The 25,979-nt window shown below is 47.9% G+C and overlaps 1 protein-coding gene across 2 annotated transcripts in view; it reads left to right on the forward strand.

Moving 5' to 3' along the window:
- chd1 (chromodomain helicase DNA binding protein 1) overlaps positions 1-23,918 on the forward strand; it is a 37,651-nt gene extending 13,733 nt beyond the window's left edge. The window contains exons 8-37 of one of the 2 annotated variants that reach the window (XM_035392098.1): positions 1,010-1,235; positions 1,825-1,925; positions 2,044-2,222; positions 2,918-3,042; positions 3,380-3,596; positions 3,973-4,062; positions 5,221-5,411; positions 5,731-5,919; positions 7,034-7,196; positions 7,718-7,870; positions 8,386-8,457; positions 8,806-8,955; positions 9,979-10,127; positions 10,350-10,446; positions 11,314-11,409; positions 12,355-12,531; positions 13,214-13,374; positions 13,502-13,543; positions 13,885-14,018; positions 14,531-14,666; positions 14,980-15,130; positions 15,709-15,831; positions 16,618-16,782; positions 16,940-17,209; positions 19,679-19,816; positions 20,745-20,923; positions 21,044-21,143; positions 21,549-21,603; positions 22,166-22,424; positions 22,811-23,918. In XM_035392098.1, the coding sequence (XP_035247989.1) occupies positions 1,010-1,235; positions 1,825-1,925; positions 2,044-2,222; positions 2,918-3,042; positions 3,380-3,596; positions 3,973-4,062; positions 5,221-5,411; positions 5,731-5,919; positions 7,034-7,196; positions 7,718-7,870; positions 8,386-8,457; positions 8,806-8,955; positions 9,979-10,127; positions 10,350-10,446; positions 11,314-11,409; positions 12,355-12,531; positions 13,214-13,374; positions 13,502-13,543; positions 13,885-14,018; positions 14,531-14,666; positions 14,980-15,130; positions 15,709-15,831; positions 16,618-16,782; positions 16,940-17,209; positions 19,679-19,816; positions 20,745-20,923; positions 21,044-21,143; positions 21,549-21,603; positions 22,166-22,424; positions 22,811-23,156 (4,634 nt within the window). In that variant the 3' untranslated portion in view covers positions 23,157-23,918. Of the gene's footprint in view, positions 1-1,009; positions 1,236-1,824; positions 1,926-2,043; positions 2,223-2,917; positions 3,043-3,379; positions 3,597-3,972; positions 4,063-5,220; positions 5,412-5,730; positions 5,920-7,033; positions 7,197-7,717; positions 7,871-8,385; positions 8,458-8,805; positions 8,956-9,978; positions 10,128-10,349; positions 10,447-11,313; positions 11,410-12,354; positions 12,532-13,213; positions 13,375-13,501; positions 13,544-13,884; positions 14,019-14,527; positions 14,667-14,979; positions 15,131-15,708; positions 15,832-16,617; positions 16,783-16,939; positions 17,210-19,678; positions 19,817-20,744; positions 20,924-21,043; positions 21,144-21,548; positions 21,604-22,165; positions 22,425-22,810 lie in introns of both variants that reach the window. The other variant, XM_035392097.1, reaches the window with a different exon arrangement.
- The last annotated feature ends 2,061 nt before the right edge of the window (positions 23,919-25,979 follow it).

A 25,979-nucleotide genomic window follows, 5' to 3' on the forward strand; every position in this document is an offset into this window, starting at 1 on the left:
GTGATCGATTAAGGCGGTCGGTTAAGCAGTTAACTCGCCTCACCTGGTTTCCCGAATTTTGATTGGTCGCTTAAATTGAGGCGAGAACAAAAACCAGTGGTCCCTGTGACACTCCAGGACCACGTGGAACTTTTTTTTTTTTTTTGCCATCGGGTCCAAAATAATCAGTTGCTTGTTATTTTTCACCGGCGGTGGCGCTGTCACAAAGTTGTCACAGTGAAAGTTTCCAGAGGGAGTGGGGGAGTGAAGTGGAAGTGAGTCATTTCTGCAGGATTTCTGCAGGATTTCTGAGCGCGTTTAGCTGAAAAGCAGGCCCCACGTTCAGCCGATGGGTCCTAGGAGTCTGTTTTGTCCAGTATTTAAGTAGATTAAAAAAAAAAAAAAAAATACATACTTGAGCCTATTATTATTATTGTTTTTTTTTCACTACTGGTAAAGGAGTATTTGCTTCCTGGTTTGCACCAGGTAGAGGTGTCAGCAGGGGAGCGGATGGCGTTTCACGGGACTCGGATAAGATTTCAGACTGAATCGAATCCGTTTGAAATTTGATCCAGTTGCTTCATCCCGCTGGCTTTACCGCCAGTGGTCTGCGTCTTTAGTAACACGGGGGGGGGGGGGGGGGGGGCCCCCCTCTGTTCCGTAGTAACACCGCGTGAAAAGCCGAGTGTTGGTCGTGTTGGTCACTAATCAACACCCTGAGCCGACCAGAGAAGGACGGGTTCCCCCCCCCCCTCCTTGAGCCTGGTTCCTTCCCAGGTGTCTGCCACAGGGAGTTTTTCCCTTGCCACTGTTGCTTTAGGCTTGCTCCTGTGGGGGGTCTAGGCCAGGCTTGTCTGCTAAGCGCATTGTGACAATTGCTGTGAAACACGCTATACAAATAAAATTTGATTGAATGATTGATTGATTGATTGATTTATTGAGTGAGTGTCTGGAAAAGCCAGATCCTCATGGGGGGGGTGGGGGGGGGACGCTCGATTTTTAACGGCGCCCATTTTCTCTCTCCCGGAAGCCACGGGGGGCACCACCACGGTCTACGCGGTGGAGGCGGACGGGGACCCCAACGGGAACTTCAACCCGGCCAAGGAGCCGGGCGAGCACCAGTACCTGATCAAGTGGAAGGGGTGGTCCCACATCCACAACACCTGGGAGACCGAGGAGACCCTCAAGCTGCAGAACGTCAAGGGCATGAAGAAGCTGGAGAACTTCAAGAAGAAGGAGCAGGAGAAGAGGAAATGGTGAGTCCCCTTGGAGCTTCTGAGGACCTGCAATTTGTTCTCGCCTCCTCCTCTGTAATTCTCTTAGGAAGGCTCCTGTTTCTGGTGGACTGTCAGCTGGTTTTTACGCTACGTTGCTAGCCCATGGGCTCGAGGTGTGGATGGTTGTCGAGTCGTGAACTTTCCGCTGCCTCCTCTGGCCATTACTGTCTGTAGCCTTGCTAATGGGGCAAGTGTGGAAGTCAGCGGGCAATAATCCCTCCTAGACAAACAACATTAGCACCCCAAGTGGTTAAAGAAAAGGTTTGAACTCCAAATGAATCCTCTTTTCAGGAAAATTCTGGCCTTTTGTCAAGTGTGAAAGACGTGTGGGGAGCTACTGACCGCGCATTTGAATTATGAACCGCGGTTTCCGATTTGATATCTGTGCGATGTCCTCTGCGTGGCTCTGTGCAGAGTGACTTACTGTGGGTATTGTGAGGCGCGGTGGTCAGTTTCGGTTCATTGTCATTACTCGTAAGGGCAATATCATACGGTCAAGTATCATTGGTTGAGTTGTTTATTGGTTCTAAGTTAACATATATGTGGCTGTTTTTTTTATAAATTTTAGGATAAAAGCAGCTTCCCCGGAGGATGTGGAATACTACAACTGTCAACAGGAGCTAATGGATGACCTGCACTCGCAGTACCAAATCGTGGAAAGAATAATCGGTGGGTACCATCGACGCCAGCGTCGTAGATCCGATTCGGGAAGCGTTCACGACTCAAATTCACGTCTTTACGGTGTTATCTGAATGTGTGTTGTTTTTGTTTTTGTTTTTTGTGCCAGCTCATTCGAACCAGAAGTCTGCCGCGGGTTACCCGGACTACCTGTGCAAGTGGCAGGGCCTGTCCTACTCGGAGTGCAGCTGGGAGGACGGGGCGCTCCTTTCCAGAAAGTTCCAGAGGTGCATCGACGACTACATGTGCAGGAACCAGTCCAAGACCATCCCGTCCCGGGACTGCAAGGTAAAAGTCCCCTTAGCTTTATGGAAAGAAGTCACCCTCATTTAGGCTGTTGTTATTTTTGGGGTTTTTTTATTTTTATTTTTTTAAATGTAACGGTCTGTCCCCACCCCCTGTACTACTTTTTTTTGTTTCCCTTGGAGTTTGCCCTGTTACCCGCACCTGTACGAACAGCATTGCAGCTGAAGCGCATGCGACGCGATGATGCGTTAGCCTTGATGTCAGCGATAGCACAGGAAACGCTGCACCACAAACGCTCCAGCGTCAGTCACGGGGAGAGGCCCTACTCCTCTGATAACACCTGGCGGCCCAGGGGTGCCTGGTGCATTGTGGGTAAGAGGCGATGCCGCGGGGTCCCCAGGGAACCCTGGCTGGCTTGAACTCACCCCACCCCTGGTTTGACATACAGTAGCTGCAGAGAGGAACTTTTTGGGGGGCTGGATTTTACCCGATTCACTTTGAGGTTTTGACACAGACCTCCATCAACCTTATAACCAGGTGATGACATGCGACTGCCTGTCTTACTGCAGACTGAGCACCATTACCTTTTCTAATCTTCGTCCTCTCTCTCTCTCTCTCTCTCTCCCCCCCCCCCCTCTCTCCCTCCCCTCTCTCCCCCCCCCCCCTCCCCCTTCCTCTTCCCCCTCCCCCTCCCCCTCTCCCCCTCCCCTCCCTCTCCCCCCCTACCCTCTCTGTAGGTGCTGAAGCAGAGGCCGCGGTTCGTGCCCATGAAGAAGCATCCGACCTACATCGGCGGAGAGGGCCTGGAGCTGAGGGACTACCAGCAGGACAGCTTGAACTGGATGGCCCACTCCTGGTGCAAGTGCGTTCAGCTGGGCTCTGCTTTGTCTGTGCTGATAGGCGACATCATTCATATAGAAAATGCGGTTACTGGTTATGAACAGGACCTGCTGTGTCTTGTCTATGCGGTACCTCTGCGCTGTTATAGTCCTGATGGTAAAGCTCATGTTTTGTAATTTGTAAGTCTCTTGTGGGTATAAGAGCATCTGCCAATTGGCTGCAGTGCAAAGCGATGCGTTTTACCTGTTTGGGAGTGCCCCCCCCCCTCACTCCCCCCCCCCCAGCGTGTGTGTCTCTCTGAGGCCTGGTTTCGGCGCTCACCCGCGGTGTTGTTCTGCGCGCTCTGTGTGTTCCTCCAGGGGAAACAGCTGCATCCTGGCGGACGAAATGGGCCTGGGCAAGACCATCCAGACCATCTGCTTCCTCAGCTACCTGTTCAACGAGCACCAGCTGTACGGGCCCTTCCTGCTGGTGGTGCCCCTGTCCACCCTCACCTCCTGGCAGAGGGAGATCCAGCTGTGGGCCCCCCATATGAACGTGGTGGTGTACCTGGGCGACATCAGCAGCCGCAGCATGGTACGCATCCCCCCCCCCCCGCCCGAATCGCTTGGCGCGGAAGGCGAATCGGCACGGCCCTCTGCCAAAACGTTGGGCGTCTCACCGTACTGCCCTGTTCAGATTTGATTAGAGAGCAAAATGAAAATGGGAAATAAAGAGAGAAGCGGTTTTTCCCTTTGAGTGCCTCCACTTTTTTTTTTATTTATTAATTTTTTTTTTACACCATATACTGATTATTTTGGATTTGTAGCCAGTTTATCTCATCTGGTGATCTGTTGTTTAATAACTTACTACTAAGTGGTCAAGTATTTGAGCACTGTCCTTACTGGTTTGAAGTTCTGTTTATTTGTAAAAATGTGGTTTAGATGTTGGAATGTGTTTTGTTTTGCTACAGATCAGAACGCACGAATGGATGCACCCACAGAACAAGCGACTGAAGTTCAACATACTGCTAACCACGTATGAAATCCTGCTCAAAGACAAGGTGCGTGTGCCTGCATCCTGTTGAATTGATGCTGTTTTTTTCTTTAGAAGCATAACTGGTCAACAGAAATGGTCAGAGGATAGTAATGTCTTTTCAAATAATGCTGGGAAAAGGCTGTTTGGCTGTATGAGAATACATTCTTGATGCCATGTGCCTTTTATTTCAAATGCATAAAATTGAATTCTATGGTAGAGCCATGAAGTTAGTCTCAGCTGAGGTCCTTCCAGTGGTGTGAGTTGCAAATCTCCAATGCCTTAGAAAATCCTCAGCATCCTCAGAAATGACTAAAAACTCCCTCTAGTGGCTGGGAAGTCAAACTCTTTTTGTGGCAGTCCCTCTCTGCCCTAAATTCAATCAAATGCACTTAGCCAGTTTAATGTATGTAATTCAGTCAAACCAGGCGCAGGTTTTTAGATTCAGTTGAACTTTAATGGTTGTTAAAACTGGGGGGGAAATCCAATAAACAGGAAGCTGAAGATTCTGGTGCCCAGCCTGGAGGTTGAGGCTTTTTTAACGAGCAAGTGAACTTGTGCATTTTGAAATAAGGACGTGCTTTACAATCCCTGAAACTCCTGGTAATGTTTTATTGAGGCTAATCAAAATGAAAATACATAAAATGAAGTCTTAATTGCTATTACTTTACCACTGTTTAAAAAGTCACTGTGGAAAGTCATCTTGAAGTTGTATCACTCTGTCCCCATGGTTCGATTTCTTGCTATGCTTAGATTGAGCTGAATTTAACATGCTAGAAATTTGCAACCCACACTAGCACACTTAAAGCATAGGTACCATGTCTTGTGTCTGACCTGTTGCAAACCTGGGTGTCAATCACTTATTAAAACTTATTTTCACATTATTTTTGGAGCAAAGTTGAAATGTGGCACCAGATGAATCTAGTGAAGTTTGATTTTGACTGAAATGCAGATTCTGTTAGACAGTCTAAGTGTGTCTGTGATTGAATCCCCATGATTGCCTGTCATTGGGCTCGCAGGCAGATCTGGGTTCTGTTTCATCGCCGGGCATTGACTGGACTGGAGAGTTTTCCGTTGTCTGAGTAACATTGGGGTGATAATGATGGTCATGGGGAGTTGATTATTTCGGTCGGAGCATCATTGCACTGATAATGATGCTCATTGGCCGCTGTTCTTTTTCGGGCAGTCATTCCTGGGAAATGTGAACTGGGCCTTCATCGGAGTGGACGAGGCCCATCGGCTGAAGAACGACGACTCCCTCCTGTACAAGACCATGATGGAGTTCAAGTCCAACCACCGCCTGCTCATCACCGGCACGCCGCTGCAGAACTCGCTGAAGGAGCTCTGGTCCCTCCTGCACTTCATCATGCCCGAGAAGTGAGTTCCACCTGCCCCCCCCCCCTCCCCCCGCTGTTTAACTGTTGGAAGAGCCGGTTTTTTGAAATGCTTTTATTTCAAAATTCTTTGTTGGTGTTCTAGAACTCTTCTGCTGTCAGTCGCCAGTAGTGATTGTGACATCAGCGTTAGAATGTTCAGTTCATGACACACATGTCTGTTTGTTTTTTTTTCTCTTCTGTGCAAAATTCTGGAATATTCTGGAATTCTGGGTAGTTTGAGTAGGTGTGTTTTGCACTTAGTTTCATTGTTTGTTTGTGTTTGTGTGCCTGTGCGTGTGTGTGCACATGCGTGTTTCCAGGTTCCACTCCTGGGAGCTGTTTGAGCAGGACCACGGAAAGGGGCGGGACTCGGGCTACACCAGCCTCCACAAGGAGCTGGAGCCCTTCCTCCTGCGCAGGGTGAAGAAGGACGTGGAGAAGTCTCTCCCCGCCAAGGTGGAGCAGATTCTCAGGGTGGAGATGAGCGCCATTCAGAAGCAGTACTACAAGTGAGAGCGCCACCCCAACTCCACCTTTTACACATCCCTACCACTCCCCGTCTACCGCTTACTCATCCCTACCACTCCCCTTCCACCTCTTACACATCCCTACCACTCCCCTTCCACCTCTTACACATCCCTACCACTCCCCTTCCACCTCTTACTCATCCCTACCACTCCCCTTCCACCTCTTACACATCCCTACCACTCCCCTTCCACCTCTTACACATCCCTACCAATCACCTTCCACCTCTTACTCATCCTTAACACTCCCCTTCCACCTCTTACTCATCCTTACCACTCCCCTTCCACCTCTTACACATCCCTACCACTCCCCTTCCACCTGGTAAATGTAAATGGACTGCATTTATATAGCGCTTTTATCCAAAGCGCTTTACAATTGAGGCCTCTCCTCTTACTCATCCTTACCACTCCCCTTCCACCTCTTACTTATACGTACCACTCCCCTTCCACCTCTTACTCATCCTTACCACTCCCCTTCCACCTCTTACTCATCCTTACCACTCCCCTTCCACCTCTTACTCATACTTACCACTCCCCTTCCACCTCTTACTCATCCTTACCACTCCCCTTCCACCTCTTACTCATTCTTACCACTCCCCTTCCACCTCTTACACATCCTTACCACTCCCCTTCCACCTCTTACTCATACTTACCACTCCCCTTCCACCTCTTACTCATCCTTACCACTCCCCTTCCACCTCTTACTCATCCTTACCACTCCCCTTCCACCTCTTACACATCCTTACCACTCCCCTTCCACCTCTTACACATCCTTACCACTCCCCTTCCACCTCTTACTCATCATTACCACTCCCCTTCTACCTCTTACTCATCCCTACCACTCCCCTTCCACCTCTTACTCATCATTACCACTCCCCTTCTACCTCTTACTCATCCCTACCACTCCCCTTCCACCTCTTACTCATCCTTACCACTCCCCTTCCACCTCTTACTCATCCTTACCAGTTCCCTTCCACCACTTACTCATCCTTACCACTCCCCTTCCACCTCTTACTCATCCTTACCACTCCCCTTCCACCTCTTACTCATCCTTACCACTCCCCTTCCACCTTTTCTCACTGAGCGTTGCTTTGCGCAGGTGGATCTTGACCCGGAACTACAAGGCCCTGAGCAAAGGCACCAAAGGGAGCACGTCGGGCTTCCTCAACATCATGATGGAGCTGAAGAAGTGCTGCAACCACTGCTACCTCATCAAGCCGCCCGAAGACAACGAGTTCTACAACAAGGCCGAGGCCCTGCAGGTGCGCGTGGAAGAACGCACTTCTGAATACTGACAAAAAAATAATGTTTCTTTTCAAACTGTCGGTAATGTACGGGATTTTTACTGGTGTCTTAATTATTTTTGATAAAACATTTGACCTAGGATAGCACCCCGTGTCTAACTTTCCCTAAGCTGGTCACATGCAGTACCACATGAACAGTGAGCGCAGACTTAAATGTGATGTTCTGTAAACATCGCCTGTGAACACAGTCTGAAGGCAGCAGTGTAGTGTAATGGGTGAGGAGCTGGTCTTGTAACCTAACGCTGTCGTTGTACCCTTGAGCAAGGTACTTAACCTGCATTGCTTCAGTATATATATCCAGCTGTATAAATGGATACAATGTAAAATGCTATGTAAGAGTTGTGCAAGTCGCTCTGGATAAGAGCGTCTGCTAAACGTCTGTAATGTAATGTAATATGCCTGTAATGTAATATTCTCTCTTAAACACTCACTGTGAGCGCAGACTTAACCGTGCTGCTCCCCGCCGCTCTCTCGAACAGCACCTGATCCGCAGCAGCGGGAAGCTGATCCTGCTGGACAAGCTGCTGCTCCGGCTGAAGGACCGGGGTCACCGCGTGCTCATCTTCTCCCAGATGGTCCGCATGCTGGACATCCTGGCCGAGTACCTGAAGAGCAGGCAGTTCCTCTTCCAGGTCGGCCGCGGCTCCGTAAAACGCCCCTTCCGGGTTCATCTTCCTCACCTTCCTCTTCCCCAATGCTTTGCTAGGCCTGTGTTGTGAAGCACGCATCTCTTCGGCAGAGATGTTATCGTGTGAAAGGTGCTGCGCAAATAAAATTTAATAACGAACCGAGGATCACTTTATATGTTTTTTTGGTTTAAAAATAATCAATTTAATTACTACGTTATCATTTAAGTGTCTGCCTGCTTCCTTGGAACTGTGAAAATGGGTCAGAGCCTTTCTGTTTAAGTCAATAAAATGGTGAAAAAGTAAATGTTGGTTTGAAGGGCTGGGCGTGTGCTGAGATAGCAGGTATTCGAAGGCTTGTTTAAATACGCGCACGCTGTCCAACAAAGCATTTTCCCTGGGTTTTGTTTCCTTATGCGGGATGCTGTGAGGAGAGGCTTCCAAAAGATGGATGTGTGGATTATCAGTGTTTTGCAGTCAGTAGTTTATTGTGTGGTAATCTCCGTGCTCTCTCCATATAGAGACTGGATGGCTCTATAAAAGGAGAGATGAGGAAACAAGCCTTGGATCATTTCAATGCGGAGAACTCTGAAGTAAGTGTGTGTGCCTGTGCGTGTGTGTGTCTGTGTGTGCGTGCGTTCGCGTGCGTGCTGCGTCTACAGTATGTGTGTGCGTGTGGGTGCTTTGAACAACCTGTTATATTCGCAGGTACTTTTCTAAAAATTAATTTTCTGAATTCATTAAAAAAAAAATATCTATGAATATTACAAGCTGTTCAAAGCACCCAGGTACTTAGGGTACTTCGAAAATAATCGGTCAGTGAAATGTAAACTGTTTTAATAACAGCGGCATTCGCCAAGCAAACTAATAATAATGAATGCGGTAGGATTCCTGCTGCCCTGCTGTTTGGGAGCTGTAAGAGCCTCTCCTCTTCCTCTCAGGATTTCTGCTTCCTGCTCTCCACGCGCGCCGGGGGTCTGGGGATCAACCTGGCCTCCGCCGACACCGTTGTCATCTTCGACTCCGACTGGAACCCCCAGAACGACCTGCAGGCCCAGGCCCGGGCCCACAGGATCGGGCAGAAGAGACAGGTACGCACGCGCTATTCCGTTATCTAGAAGAGACAGGTACACACACGCTATTCCGTTATCTAGAAGAGACAGGTACACACACGCTATTCCGTTATCTAGAAGAGACAGGTACACACGCGCTATTCCGTTATCTAGAAGAGACAAGTACACATGCGCTATTCCGTTATCTAGAAGAGACAGGTACATACGCGCTATTCCGTTATCTAGAAGAGACAGGTACACACGCGCCATTCCGTTATCTAGAAGAGACAGGTACACACGCACTATTCCGTTATCTAGAAGAGACAGCTACACACCGCTATTCCGTTATCTAGAAGAGACAGGTACACACGCGCTATTCCGTTATCTAGAAGAGACAGCTACACACCGCTATTCTGTTATCTAGAAGAGACAGGTACACACGCGCTATTCCGTTATCTAGAAGAGACTGGTATCTGTCTGTAATCACACTGTCCTGTTATCTAGAAAAGACTGGTATCTGCCTGTAATCATACTGTCCTGTTATCTAGAAGGGACAGGTACATACGAGCTATTCCGTTATCTAGAAGAGACAGGTATCTGTCTGTAATCACACTGTCCTGTTATCTAGAAGAGACAGGTAGAAGCCTGTAGTCACACGCCAGACCGTTATCTAGAAGGGACAGGCCTGTGATCACATGATATCCTGTTGTCTGCCGCCATAATCTTTGGGTTTCTTAATCGCTAAAAAAAAATCACTTTCATCCTGAGCTTTCCCTGGCATGGACCGATGATTTGTTGGGTTGTGAGACGGATGGATAAGTGCTTATATGGATGAACAGATATCCCTCAAAGAGGGATTGCAGGGCAAGTGAATGGTACCAGTGACTTGACTAGTGTAGATACAGGTAACATCCAGAACTACAAATAAATGACATTAATTTGATTCGCTGCAAGTGACGAGCAAACGGGCTAGAAAACAGGCGCTAGACTTGGTTACATTTCCTGTCCAAAATTTTTGTGGCAAACGGTTGTTCCAATGTCTTCCTCTGGTTTTTTCTCAAGGTGAACATCTACAGGCTGGTGACCAAGGGATCGGTGGAGGAGGACATCATTGAGAGGGCGAAGAAGAAGATGGTGCTGGACCACCTGGTCATCCAGCGAATGGACACGACCGGGAAGACCGTCCTCCACACTGGCTCCGCCCCCTCCAGGTGAGCACTCTCATTGGTCTATTCTTGGGAGGCCGTAGTCTCAGATGTGTAATGCTTAAACACTGGGTAATGGGCTGTTTTTAAGGCTCCACCTCCCTTGCATATTGAGTCCCCTAACAAAGTAAAATATATGGAAATTTGCTTCCATGTGGCCAGTGAACATTGCTTGGTCGCATTTTTGTGCATCGTTCTGTTTTGTTAAATGTGTGTTTTCACCTGCAGTTCCACCCCATTCAACAAGGAGGAGCTGTCTGCCATCCTCAAGTTTGGTGCCGAAGAGCTGTTCAAAGAGCAAGAAGGAGAGGAGCAGGAACCTCAGGTCAGTACGGTGTTCACACATGTGCGGCACACACCCCTGAACTGGTCTCAGGTTTTAACAGCAGGTTTGGTTACACCGCTGAACTGGTCTCAGGTCTGTTTTTAACAGCAGGTTTGGTTGCACTGCTGACCTGGTCCCAGGTTTTAACAGCAGGTTTGGTTGCACTGCTGAACTGGTCCCAGGTTTTAACAGCAGGTTTGGTTGCACTGCTGAACTGGTCCCAGGTTTTAACAGCAGGTTTGGTTGCACTGCTGAACTGGTCCCAGGTTTGAACAGCAGGTTTGGTTGCACTGCTGAACTGGTCCCAGGTTTGAACAGCAGGTTTGGTTGCACTGCTAAACTGGTCCCAGGTTTGAACAGCAGGTTTGGTGCTAACAGCAGGTTTGGTTGCACTGCTGAACTGGTCCCTGGTTTTAACAGCAGGTTTGGTTACACCGCTGAACTGGTCCCTGGTTTTAACAGCAGGTTTGGTTGCACTGCTGAACTGGTCCCAGGTTTTAACAGCAGGTTTGGTTGCACTGCTGAACTGGTCCCTGGTTTTAACAGCAGGTTTGGTTACACCGCTGAACTGGTCCCTGGTTTTAACAGCAGGTTTGGTTGCACTGCTGAACTGGTCCCAGGTTTTAACAGCAGGTTTGGTTGCACTGCTGAACTGGTCCCAGGTTTGAACAGCAGGTTTGGTTGCACTGCTGAACTGGTCCCAGGTTTTAAACAGCAGGTTTGGTTACGCTGCTGAACTGGTCCCAGGTTTTAACAGCAGGTTTGGTTGCACTGCTGAACCGGTCCCAGGTTTTAACAGCAGGTTTGGTTGCACTGCTGAACTGGTCCCAGGTTTGAACAGTAGGTTTGGTTTCCCCTCTCTTGCAGGAAATGGACATCGATGAGATCCTGAAGCGAGCAGAAACCAGGGAGAATGACCCGGGCCCCTCTACTGTAGGGGAGGAGCTGCTCTCTCAGTTTAAGGTACAGACAGAAGCTCAGAACCTCATTCCACAAGGGCATCACACACTGAAGGGCATCACACACACACACACACGCACGCACTGAAGGGCATCACACAGACACACACACACACACACACACACACACACACACTGAAGGGCATCACACACACACACACACACACTGAAGGGCATCACACACACACACACACACTGAAGGGCATCACACAGACACACACACACACACACACACACACACGCTAAAGGGCATCACACACACTGAAGGGCATCACACAGACACACACACACACACACACACTCTGAAGGGAATCACACAGACACACACACACACACGCACTGAAGGGCATCACACACACACACACACACACACTGAAGGGCATCACACATACACACACACACACACACACACACACACACACAGAAGGGCATCACACAGACACACACACACACACACACACACACTGAAGGACATCACACACACTGAAGGGCATCACACACACACGCACTGGAGGACATCACACAGACACACACACACACACTGAAGGACATCACACAGACACACACACACACACACTGAAGGACATCACACAGACACTAAAAGGCATTACTCACACTAAAGATACACACTGGGGCAATGTGGAAATGAGATCATACAGTGATATTTTTCGGGTGGCTGTGAATGTGTGTGTGTGTGTGTGTGTGTATGTATGTGTATGTATGTACATATGAATGACAACACTATGTGTCATTTACAGCTGACTGCACTTTTCCCCACTGGTATATTTTTGGCTGCTGGAGATGCAGCTGTGCAAACAAAAAACTTAAATGCCATTAAAAGTGCTTTTTTCAAGGCAGACTTGGCTTGGTTTTGGTTGAGATGTCAGCCCTTTGATACATCCCCCCCCCCCCCTCACCCTTACCCACGATCCCCTGCGCGTCCCCACAGGTGGCCAACTTCTCCATGATGGAGGAGGAGGAGATGGACATGGACTCGGACCGTAACCACCGGGGCTGGGAGCACATCATCCCGGAGGAGCAGAGGAGGAGGCTGGAGGAGGAGGAGCGGCAGAAGGAGCTGGAGGAGATCTACCTCCTGCCCCGCATGAGGAACTGTGCCAAACAGGTCTGTCCCACCATGGCACGGGGGTTCCCTAAAACACCCCAGGGTCCCTGGACGTCCCGAGATAGCTTCAGCTGCATCTTACAGATTTAAAGACGTTTTACTTTTCTTATTCATTTAAATACTTCTAGTACTGTTGAGTGCTTCGGCTCAAACCTACTTCCCATTTTATTTGTGTGTAAGATTATGGGCAGCAGTGGATGGGGAAACTGTGTTTGTAGCATAAAGGTTGCAGGTTCAATTCCCAGGTAGGACACTGCTGTTGTATCCTCGAGCCAAGGTACTTACCTGAATTGCTTAAGTATGAATCTGGCTGTATAAATGGGTGTTGTGTAGAAAATGCAAAGGTTTAGTATGTCTCTCTGTGTAAGATTGTCTGCTAAATGCCTGTAACGTAGTGTAACATTGACTAGAGAAAGCCATAGTTAATTCACGGTGCTAACCATAATGTGAAGAACATAATCGTGCAGTCAAATGATGCTCTGGCTGCATGTGGCATTGACATTTAAGTTACATGACATTACAGGCATTTGGCAGACGCTCTTATCCTGACTCTGTTTCTCTGATGTCTAAAACACATTTAACGTAACTGAAGCATTGAACAAAAAACGAATAAGATGTCCTTGAAAGGTGCAGGATGGTTGTTTTGGCCTTAGCGCTGACACGTGCTCTTTGGCTGCCGCAGGTGAACTTCAACGGGAACGAGGGCAGGCGGAGCAGGAACCGGCGGTATTCGGGGTCGGACAGCGACTCCGTCTCCGACCGCAAGCGCCCCAAAAAGCGGGGGCGGCCGCGGACCATCCCGCGCGAGAACATCAAAGGGTTCAGCGACGCCGAGATCCGCAGGTGAGGGGGCGCTCGAACCCCCTAGCCCCCCCCCCCTTCTCCCTGGTCCTGTCTTTACAGCCCTCCTGTCTTTACCCCCCTTCTCAGAGAATGTTAATCCTTAACCGTACTGCTTTACTTTCAACAGATTTATCAAGAGCTATAAGAAGTTTGGCGGCCCACTGGAAAGGTAATCTATAACTCTCTCTGGTTATATATATATATATATATATATATAACTCAATCTGGCTATAAATATATATACATATCTATAACTCAATCTGCCTAAAAACATCTGCTAAATGAATGTATTTAACTGGTTACCTCTAATTCAACAGGAGTCGTTTTCTTAAACGGTGGCCTCAAAACTGCTGTAGTCATCCGGCTGACTGTTAAGCGCTATATGACAGTTTGTGTAAATGGCCTAAACAAACGCAAAGACTGGTTGGTGTAATGTGAAGTGGGTGGGGCCTGTTGTTGGTGTTTGTATGTGGGCGTGGCTCCCTCATAAGGCCCCTCCTCCTCTCCCAGGCTGGACGCGATCGCTCGCGACGCGGAGCTGGTGGATAAGTCTGAGTACGACCTGAAGAGGCTGGCAGAGACTGTGCACAACGGCTGCATCAAAACGCTGAGAGAGAACCCCTGTGGGCCCGAGAAGACCTCAGGTAAACACACACCTACACACCTGTGTGTAACACAGGGAAACGCGCACCTGCTCACACCTGTGTGTAACACAGGTAAACATGCACCTGTGTGAAAGCAGGTAAACACACCTGTGTGTAGAGCAGGTAAACACACACCTGCTCACACCTGTGTGTAACACAGGTAAACACACACCTGTGCTCGTGTGTAAAGCAGGTTAACATGCACCTGTATGTAAATCAGCAGCATAACCTGCAATATTCATATAGCTGTGCCTGTATAGAACTAGGTGGGCCAGAACTGCCTCGGTGGGCATTCAGAAGTGGGTGTGGTGATTCAGCCCAGATAATGAGTGAGCCAGCATTTTAAGTGGCCATGGCCCACCCTGGCCCACCTGTGCAGACTCAGGCATGCAGGAGATGTGATGTCCTTCGTGTGTGACTGTGCCTGCGAGGGGACCACAGGGAAGAGAGACTTTCGGGACAGCGATGATTGGCGGCTGGGACTCAGCGGTTTGTTTGTTCTTTCCCAGGAGGCCGGCGGGGGAAAGTCAAGGGCCCCACTTTCCGGATTTCGGGGGTCCAGGTGAACGCCAAGCTGGTGATCTCGCACGAGGAGGAGCTGGCGCCTCTTCACAAGTCCATTCCTGCTGACCCCGAGGAGAGGAAGAGGTAAGAAGCCTTTTTAAAAAAAAATAAGTGACCAGTTTTCTGCATTTCTCTTGCAGAAAAGACTGCTTTCAGTTTTTAACTGCACTACTGCTACCAGGACTGAACTCAGGCATATAACAGGAGTTACTGGAATTGACTTCTGGAGAGTTTTCGGTTTCTTGCTGGTTTCGTGTGAAACATACCACTTAAAAACAAAGTACAAACAGTCCCTTTTGAAAAGACTTGACGATCTTAAATTTCCTAAATCCTATGTCATTTTGTGAGCTGCTGCTGCACACACTGGTCTCACTACCCTGGCCTCGGATCTCCTCAGGTACACCATCCCGTGCCATTCGAAGGCGGCTCATTTCGACATCGACTGGGGGAAGGAGGACGACTCGAACCTGCTGATAGGAATCTACGAGTACGGCTACGGAAGCTGGGAGATGATCAAGATGGACCCCGACCTCAACCTCACTCATAAGGTTAGTGGTGTGCACCGTCAGCTAAAAATAACTGCTAAACCAGGGTTCCCCAACCATGGTCCTGCAGAGCCAATGGGTCTACAGGATTTGTTTTTAGATATGTTAGATGTGTACCACTTCAACCGTATGAGCAGTTAGACTTTTTGGAATGTTTTTTTCAAAATTCTAAGTCAGTGTTCTGGTACTCCTTTGCTTTCAGTTGCCAGTAGTCATTATGACATCAGCATTAGAATGCTCAGTTCAGAACCTTCACATATTTGTGATCTCACGCCTTCAAGAGCTTTTCTGTCAATAAAGTGCAAAGTCAAAACAAAACCAGCAAATTCTGTGCCTCTCCAAATTTGGGGACCCCTGCATCTGCCCATTAGGGTAGTGAAGAGCACCTCATGCCACCATCATATGAGATGCGTAGCCCTACTGTAGTAGACATGAGCAATACTACACGCAGTATTAGGCGAGCCTCTTCTCAGAACCTCGGTTAGCCTGTGGGACACGCTCATGTTTGGGTGTCCTTTATCGTATGTTGAGACTCGTTCTGTGCTGCTCACACTCTTATTTGTCCCCCCCCCCCCCCCCAGCTCCTGCCGGACGACCCTGATAAGAAGCCTCAGGCCAAGCAGCTGCAGACCCGAGCGGACTACCTCATTAAGTTATTGAGCAGGGATCTGGCCAAGAAGGAGGCGCAGAGACAGGCGGGAACGGTAGGTCGCCCCGAGTCGCCCTCCCCCCTGCTTCTCAATGTTCTTCACACGTCAAATCTTTGCAGTCCACGTCCCAATCGTGTTCATTCATTCAGAATTTCAGCAAAGTGTTGGCAGGATTCTTCCATTACAAAAACATCAAGGTGTTTGGAATACCTTTAGAGAAACTCCCATTGGTAAATGGTAAATGGACTGCATTTATATAGCGCTTTTATCCAAAGCGCTTTACAATTGATGCCTCTCATTTGCCAGAGCAGTTAGGGGTTAGGTGTCTTGCTCAAGGACACTTCGACACGCCCAGGGCGGGGTTTGAACCGGCAACCCTCCGACTGCCAGACAATCGGTCTTACCTCCTGAGCTGTGTCGCCCCCCATTAATTTATCTTTTCCTCGTTTAGAGAGACACGTGTGGAACACAGGAAGGTGTCCTCTTCCAGGTGTCTTTGTTTGGCCATGATTTGTGGGGAATTCGGTACAGCCCACGGTTACCCCTGGCAACAGAGTTAGGCTGATTCAGGCGTCCTGATTGGTGAACACTGGAGTAGCGGGCGGGACCTTCTTAAATGATCCATTTCAGTTAGTATTGAGTGGGCTTTATGGAGGGTTCTTCTCTATGAAGCTTGCTTGGAGACGGGCAAGGACACTTAGGGGTCTTATAAGTTATTTTTTCTTTGAAACGTTGGGTGAACCGTGAGGGACTCTCTTCTCCACACACACATGGAAGGTTTTGGGTGAAAGGTTTTGGGCCAGTCCTGGAATCTTCTGATAAATCCACTCGTGTCCGCAGGCCAACTCCCGCAAGAGGAAACCCAGGAACAAGAAGAACAAGGTGGTGAAGCCGAAGGTGGAGGAGGTGGTGAAGAGCGACTCCTCACCAACGCCGTCGGAAAAGAGCTCGGAAGAAGAGGAGGAGGAGGAGGAGGAAGAGGAAGAGGAGAAGGAAGAAGAGAAGGTATGTTAAGACGAATAACCAAGGCCCTGAAATTGTTAAACTGAAATGGTGGCTTTCTGAACTTTTTTGAGACAGAATTGATTGTAAGGAGTCCTTTAAAAAGTCTCTCTGCTGAATTGCGGTATGGAGGTAACTCGTTCCGTCGGCTGGTTTGCAGGAGGTGCTGCCGCTGAAGACCTCCAGCAGGAGGGCCAAGGTGGAGCGGGTGGCCAAGGAGCCGGAGGAGGACCCGGTGCCCGAGGTGGTGCCCAAGAAGGAGCCCGAGGAGAAGGAGATCAAAGAGAAGGAGATCAAAAAGGAGGGCAAGAAGGAGAAGAAGGAGGAGGTCCGCGAGACGAAGGACAAGAAGGAAGCGAAGAAGAAGGAGGAGAAGGAGGCCAAGCCCGTGGAACCTGCCTACAGGAAGGAGGACATCAAAGAGGAGAAGGTGAGTGCCTGTGTCCTCCCTCTTAGAATGGAGCTCCGTCCAGCCCTGCAGACTGGGAGATTTCCGTTGTCTTTGAGATGGTTAGATACAGGGTTACTTGAGCACACTGTGCACTGATTTACCGGAATGACACTGTACCTTAACCTCTTAGCGCACAGCCCCTAGTGGTGGGCACGCCCGCGTGCCTAAATTACTAAACTCAAACATTCGGTGCTACTGCAACCAAAGTGTGAGATGAAAACAGAAACGCGTTGTTTCCGTTTCATTAGTAGACGATACATGACAACTATGCCGAAAACGGAGTTTCGCAGCCCCACCATTGTCGCTCCCGTCGTTCATTTAACACACACCCCCTCCCTGCAGTCTCATCTAAAAAACACCCCCCACCCTTGACATAATGGACAATATTGTCTATCTTGGCATTCATAAAAATATTCTTTCACCACTAAAAAATCGTATTCCGTCATAGCAACAAGATAAACCCGACAATAGCCCGAAGATATGCCTATACAGCAGTGAAAACGCTGCTCACTGAATAACGAAATAAACGAGAAAAAGTTTTTAAAAATGATACCATGTCATTCTACAGTCAATATCTGGGACTAAATATTGAATAAATATAAAACCTTACTGTTGGTTTTACGTGTAGAGATGTCCCTTTTGAGACTGCGTGTTCATATATTGTCTTGGACAATCCGTTTGGGAAATATAGGCGCATCTGTGACGCCTGGGTATCTTCCAAAATAGCTGTGCGTAACACCACACCTGTTGTTTACGGCGTCGTCGCCCTTTTTAGTACAGTCTGACTAGATTTACAATTCATTTATTCGGTAGGCGAGAGTATAAGCTTTCTAACGATGTATAACATGTCTAATTCTGCTTTCGGAATAGCGTTTTATAGGTCAGCGTAACAGAAAATATTCTTAGCATAGCATTCACTTACGCAATCACACTCTGTTAGCAGACAAATACGATGCACCTAACGAAACATGTTCAAGGATATTTCGTAATTTCTTGGAAAATACTATTATTATTGAGGACTTCTGAACATAGCTAAGCCATATGTTTGCTGATAGACCTAGCTGACATCGTTTTCTGGAGCAAAACAGAAGCGAATAGAACAATATAATTGATACTGTCTCTCTGTCTCTATCTACTGAACATAGAGGAGATTTCACCATTGCTATGTAAGTATTATCGTTCAAAATATTTCGGTTATATACGTTCTTTTTGAAATTGAGTATTTTTAAATAGGTTAGTGGTGTTATATAATGTAAATATTTCACACTGTAATGTAAGCGTTAGACGGAAGTGTAATAGTTTTTGTGAAGCGTGCAACGTGATGACGTCAGAGCTGGAACATTGCCAAAACGTGGTGGACGGGTGAAAATTGTTTTCATGTTGTCTCATCCCCATACAATAAAACATACGAGAGTACAGAGTATAGAAATACACACGAGTTAATTATTACACATTTAGGTACTGTACCGCATTGTGTGACAATGTTTTTGCATTATTTTTTTAATCTGATAGCAATGTTTCATCTTAAACCCTCATAAGGGGCTCATTTATATGCTTTATAATGGACAAAAAACATTTTATTCAATTTTGGAGAGATTTTGGATATGTTTCTGGACACCTAGCTATTTTAGACCACTGTACTGACTGAAAGCTTGTAATTCCCATTTGAAAATTATGCAACAGTGATTTTCTTGAGTCAAAACAGTTGATTTGTAGTGAAATACATGGATATGTTATGATTTACAGCAATGCATAATTTAGACATTTTGGATAGATTTGGAGATGCTGGGTACACTGCTTAGTTTTTGCTTCATACATCTATAGTAGTTCTACATATCCACCCTTGGATTTTATGAACTTGTGGTCAAGAAGTTTTTGACCTAGCACATGTATAGTTTAACCTCCTGCATATATTCAATCTCGCAGTATTTCATTGCGAACTTAAAAAGTACAAATTTATTTTGGATTTTTTGTCAAAACAATTGCATTTGTGGCACTTTATTTCTTCCAAAATTATGAATATAAACTAATCTGTGTTAGTATTGTAAATTGTACAAATGTCTTGCTTCATTTAAGCCATTTTTCAAGTCTCTGTGGTGTTCACGTCTGGAGTTATAAAGCTTTAAATAGGGTACCCCCTAAATGGGCAAGGATTGGCAAAATTTGGCTTGTTCCTTAAGAGGTTAACTTCAGTTGTAAATGAAATGTACAGCAGTGTTGCACATGGCAACAGAGAAGTGACGGACATTCTTAAAACTGATATGTACGTGTGCAGTGTGTCCGCCTGTGAGAGTGAGTGAGTGCGAGTGAGTGTGAGTGTGAGAGTGAGTTTCTGAGTGTGAGAAATGAGCATGCGCATGTGCGTGTGTGTGTTATGTTTGTGTGTGTGCGCCTGTCTGCGGTTTGAATGGCCCTGTGCTTTTGTGACCGGGTTGCGTTGGTTCCCAGATAACCGAGGTGAAGGTGGAGATCCGGGAGTCGAAGTCGAAAAAGGCGGCGGACACTCCGGTGCACATCACGGCCAGCGGGGAGACCGTCCCCGCCTCTGAGGAGTCCGAGGAGCTCGACCAGAAGACCTTCAGCGTGGTGAGTCCCGCACAGCACCAGGGGCTGCGCTAACCTCAGCGAGAGGCTAACATGCACGTGCACACACTCAACACACGTGCATATACACACACGCACACACACGCACGTGCATATACACACACGCACACACACGCACGTACACACACTCCAACACACGTGCATATACACACACGCACGTACACACACTCCAACACACGTGCATATACACACACGCATGTACACACACTCCAACACACGTGCATATACACACACGCACGTACACACACTCCAACACACGTGCATATACACACACGCACGTACACACACTCCAACACACGTGCATATACACACACGCACGTACACACACTCCAACACACGTGCATGTACACACACGCACTTGTGTATGCACGCACAAACGCACCCACTCACACTCTCACACTGACATACACACACACACACACACAGGTACTGAGACGTACCCCAGGCCCAGTCATGTGACCGCGCTGGCTGGCTGATGCTGTGGTGACGCTGACGCTAACGCTGTGCTGTGCTGGTGCTGTGCAGTGCTGGCGCTAACTCTGGTGCTGTGCTGATGCTGTGCTGGTGCTAACGCTAACTCTGGTGCTGTGCTGTGCTGGCGCTAACGCTGGTGCTGTGCTGATGCTGTGCTGGTGCTAACGCTAACTCTGGTGCTGTGCTGTGCTGGTGCTAACGCTAACTCTGGTGCGGTGCTGTGCTGTGCTGGTGCTAACGCTAACTCTGGTGCTGTGCTGATGCTGTGCTGGTGCTAACGCTAACTCTGATGCGGTGCTGTGCTGTGCTAACGCTAACTCTGATGCGGTGCTGTGCTGTGCTAACGCTAACTCTGTGCTGTGCTGTGCTGGCGCTAAGGCTGGTGCTGTGCTGATGCTGTGCTGGCGCTAACGGTAACTCTGTGCTGTGCGTGCAGTGTAAGGAGCGCATGCGTCCGGTGAAGGCCGCCCTGAAGCAGCTGGACCGGCCGGAGAAGGGCCTGTCGGAGCGGGAGCAGCTGGAGCACACGCGCCAGTGCCTCATCAAGATCGGGGACCACATCACCGAGTGTCTGAAGGAGTACTCCAACCCCGACCTGATCAAGCAGTGGAGGAAGTAAGCTCTTCTTCCCCCTCCCCCCCCCCCCAGCCTTATTGAACACCGGAACACCATTTGTTTCCTGACACTTTTTTTTTTTTTTTCCAAACCTCTTTTATTGTTTTTGTTTCCTTCCAGGAATCTGTGGATATTTGTGTCAAAGTTTACCGAATTTGACGCCAGGAAGTTGCACAAGCTGTACAAGCACGCGATTAAGAAACGACAGGAAAACGCTCAGGTATGGGGAAAGGCCATCTTCTCTTTTCTGCTTTTCTCATTCTGTCGTTTTCTTACTGTACTCCAGCAAGTCTTTTTCGCCCTTCACCTCTTACAGTCTGCAGCAATAGTTCCTCTTATTCTGCGTGTTCTGCACAGGGTGGCAGTGTAGTATTATGGGTAAGGAGCTGGTCTTGTAACCTGAAGGTTTCAGTATATATCCAGCTGTATAAATGGATGCAATGGAAATGCTATGTAAACAATAACAAAAGTTGTGTAAGTTGCTCTGTAATGTTCTGCAGTCGTTGCTAAGGGGTGAGAATGAAAAGCGCAGATTTGTGTGGAGATCAGTTCACTGTCCTTTTTTCACGGGTGTATATTTGTTTCATGCGTCCGCATCTCGTATTAAAAACCTGTTTCTTTGCAGGCAGCGGACCATAACACTAGTACTGTAAATACAACCCACAGCTTTAAACACACAGGTGAGTCCTTTCACTTTCCTGCAAAATGCAGAGAAATTAATGCTGTATTTCACTCTGAGCAGTAGATGTTACGGATGTCTGGAGAAAAGTTTTGTGCCGTGAGTTAAAATGAAGTTAAGGAGGTGGTGAGGTTTAGTCACAGGCCTTTAAGGTCTAAGGTCTAAGGTTTGCCCTGGTGTTCAGTGTAGCGATACACCTGACACCTGTCAGAACTGGCCTGGCCCTGATTCTGTACCAGACTTTACCAGCCACCCACTGGAACAGAGCCTTAACAGACACCAGACCATAGAACTCATCCTTGTACTAGGACAGTGCCTTAACAGACACCAGTCCATAGAGCCCATCCATACACTAGAATAGTTCCTTAACAGATACCAGACCATAGAGCCCATCCATACACTAGAACAGTCATTTTACTGATACCAGGTCAAAGAACCCATCCATGCACTAGAACAGTACCTTAACAGGATGAGCCACCCTGCACCCTTGGGCTCTATCTTTTGGGGTTCGCCTGCCTCACCCCCATTTAATTCCCCTTTCCCCCGCCGCCGTTGTCCCGCAGACGTAGAGCGGTTAAAGGACAACTCGCAGCACGACGACAGCAGCAGGGACAGCTACAGCTCCGACAGACACCACTCGTCCCGCTACGCGGAGCACGGGAAGGACCGGCACGCCCCCGACCCGTACCGGAAGGGCAGCGACTCGCGAGACTCCCGAAAGAGGCCGTACCCCTCCTTCAGCAACGGCAAGGACCACCGGGAACGGGACCGGGACCGGGACCGAGATCGGGATCACTACCGGTCCGAGAGGCCCGACAGCAGGTGGGTACAGGAGGGGAGGGGCTTAGTTCAGTGGGAGCGAGACCACGATTCTCACTGCGCCTCAGAGCAGCGGCTAGCAAACTCCAGTCCTGTAGGGGGCGCTGTGTCTGCAGGTTTAACTCCAGTCCTGGAGGGCCACAGTGTCTGCAGGTTTAACTCCAGTCCTGGAGGGGGCGCTGTGCCTGCAGGTTAAACTCCAGTCCTGGAGGGCCACAGTGTCTCGAGGATTTTTGTAGTTTCCTTTCAATCGGCAGCCAATTTAGGCCTTAAATGTGCGGACTGTAGCCAGTGACCTGCACCAAAAAAAACCAGCAGACACTGTGGCCCTGTGGGACAGGTTTGGGATGGCGATTTAGTAACCCCCCGCCCCCTCCTCCGCCCCTCAGGTATTACAGCGACAAGCACAGGAAGATGGACGACCTCCGGTCCGGCCGCGACCACCGGCTGGAGGGCGGCGCGAAGGAGCGCTCGCACGGCGACCGCCGCTCGCACTCCTCCGACCGCCGGTCCGGCTCCGACTACGCGCACCACAAGTCCTCCCGCGACTACCGCTACCACTCGGACTGGCAGATGGACCACCGGGCGTCGGGCAGCGGCCCGCGCTCGCCCCGGGACCAGCGGTCGCCGTACGAGTCCCGCTCGCCGCCGGGCCACCGCTCGCGGTCGCCGTTCGAGTACTCGTCCGACCACAAGAGCACCCCCGAGCAGGTGTGGTGCGGCCGCAAGACATAACGGCGGGACCGTGCCGTGGGGGGGGGGGGGCGTATGGCCCGTCTCCCCCCCCGAGCCATAGACACATCCCAACCCAGTAAATTGCCTTATGGGAACTTGTGAAAGAAAGCAGTACTACGCACTGTGTAACTCTAGGGGGCAGTGTGGTGTCCTCTCTCCAGTCGGCAAGCTGTGCTGTCCTGTAAAAGGGGGGGGGGGGGGGCGTGGCCTATTGTTTTTTTTCTTCAATATTTAACAGCAGTGCCGCCAATGGCACAGCGAGTTTTTTTTGGGGGATTTTTTTCCACCCCCACCCTTCCCACCCTTCCCACCCCTCATTTTTTATTTTTTATAGACGGACGACTTTTTTACTCGGACACAAATGACCTGAAACAGGCGTTGCCTGTGTCTCGCTCCTCTCAACACTGGATCATGGCTTTGATTCTTTTTTTTTTTCCGGTCCACTCCCTACGTGAGTCTCAGTTCTTCGGTTTTTTTTTTTTTTACGATAATGTAGAACGAAAACGCGCACCGTCGCCAGTAAATCATGCTTTCGGGTGGACTCAGGCTGTTTGTTTGTGTTCTTCTCTTCGCTCTCTCTCTCTCTCTCTCTCTCTCTCTCTCTCTCTCTCTCTCTCTCTTCAAATGCAACCGGACAGACTTGGGGCGCTCCCTCCAAAGTACCTCGTTTACAGTGTGTATTGTGACCACCCTGCTGTTTTTCCATTATTTTTCTTTTTTCATTTTTTAATTTGAGCTCCCCCCCCTCTTCCCCTGCCTCCCCCCCCCCCCCCCAGCAGCCAGTCTTGTCTGTGAATTATTTAATTTCTGTTTCAGCTGTAAAATAACCTGGATTTTCTTTTTTTTTTTTGTGATCAATTTGGAAAAAATGTCCCTTTTTTCATGAAATGTACTACTGTAAATTATTGTAAAATAGTAAAATTGAATGGGCTTTTTTCTTCTCAGGCTTCTGTTTTTGTTTTGACTCGTACCTTGCCCCTCGACTCAGGCTTTTTTTGTTTTTTTTCAGTTGTACAAATATATCAGTTAATAACCGCTAATCTCGTTTGAAATCGCTGTGCAGAATGTAACTCTTGGGGAGGGGAAATAATAATTCCATTTGTGTTTTGCCTCTTAGGAGCGCGCGCGTTTCGTCTCTCAGCTATTGTGTGTTTAATTTGTGTTTCCTTACTCTCCGGTTTAACCTCAACGGTCAACTGTCAACACGTTTTTGAAAAGGCCGTGGAAGCCTTTGCTTTTTAATTACGTCACGTCATGTGAAATTAGGGCAAGGGCCTCTTCTCACAGATTAAAAAGGCTCCTCTTAGATCTCGAATAAACTAGAACTTTTTTTTTTTTTTTTAAGGAATGTCCTTTATTTTTTCTCTTTTTTTTTCCCTCCCATTCTTTTTAAATATAGGCAATAATATCAAATGTTCTATGCAGCCAAAATGTGTTTCTGCTGAACTGTCCTGGAAGTGATACTGTTACAGTGCACACTGTTGTATATAGAGCTCAGCTATATTTCAAATTAAATTTACACCGAAAATGCATGAATAATTTTTTAAAAAGATTGTTTTATATAGTTGTTTATAAAGTCATTAAACTCAATCGCTGTACTCCCTTTTAATCTTGAGTTGTATACACAAGGCTCAGTGTTTTAAGTCAGAGTATTTCCAGTTTTGGCATTGTGGGGTTTGGGGTGGGCAAAAAAAAAAAAAAAAAAAAAAATTGCTCATAAAGAAGTCACAAATTTCCTTTTTTTGTGTTTTGCCAATGGCTCCAAGATGTTCTGAACCACTGTATCAAGTCTCAGGGAACAAAATGATTGACAGCAGGGCTGTCCAATTGGAAGGACAAACCCATGACTGGTACCCATGATGCACCTCTCCCACAGCCCACTCTGAACCACGACGATTCCAGGCCTGTTCGGAAACCTCGCAAGCCTGTGTTGCGTTTCTACGGCAACCAAAACTGTTCCCCGTTCTCCGCGTGCCTGTGTGAGGCACTCGACGCGGCATCTCGTGGCGTAAACACGCGACTTTATAAATCCGCGCAGGTTCGATCCTTTTTTTTCCGGTAACTTGTTCGCAGAAGCCGATGAGAAACCACGGAGATCATTTCTTGACCGATGAACAGTCGTTTTATACTGACTAACGTGATTTAAAGTATTAATTTTTTCAATACTTAACCATGTTGATGTGCTCCATGATAATTGGGCTGATGGTGGATCATGGAACCCTTTTTTTGGTTTAGAATTTTTTATTTTTTTATTTTCCAGTAAGAGGACTTTATCACCACAGAATCAAGGCCTTTTAGTGGCACCTCTTGTTCCATATTTGTAAACTGTCATTTGTCGATGCAGTCTGTGTTTATTACTGAGCAAGGTCTTCCACCGGAAGATTTTGGAACTTGTAGCTTCTTAACTGTCCAGATATTTTACTTATAAAGCTGATTGTCTAAACACTTGAGGGAAGACTCATGTATTTTTTTATCATTTAAAATTTCTTGATTGTTACCCATCGCAGGTCTAATCATGATTTTTTAAAATGCGATTTCCGTTTATAAACATTTGTTTGTGCTAACTGAGAAATACAAAATGATTCACTTGCCATTTTTTGGTTAGTAGTTAAGCCATAGTAACAGTTTCAGATGCACACCTACACTAAAAAGAATGAGGGAATTCGTTGTATTAGTCGTGACTTCAGGCTGATTCACGTCTGACACTAGTTCCAGTCGTGGGAGGAGAGTCAAATTTCTAATATTCGCACATGAATTTTATTAATATGGACATTTGCTTTAAAGAAAGAACAATGGGAGGTGAAATGTAAATGCATAAAAAAA

The sequence above is a fragment of the Anguilla anguilla genome, chromosome 14, assembly GCF_013347855.1.
Source record: "Anguilla anguilla isolate fAngAng1 chromosome 14, fAngAng1.pri, whole genome shotgun sequence".
NCBI classification, from domain to species: domain Eukaryota; kingdom Metazoa; phylum Chordata; class Actinopteri; order Anguilliformes; family Anguillidae; genus Anguilla; species Anguilla anguilla.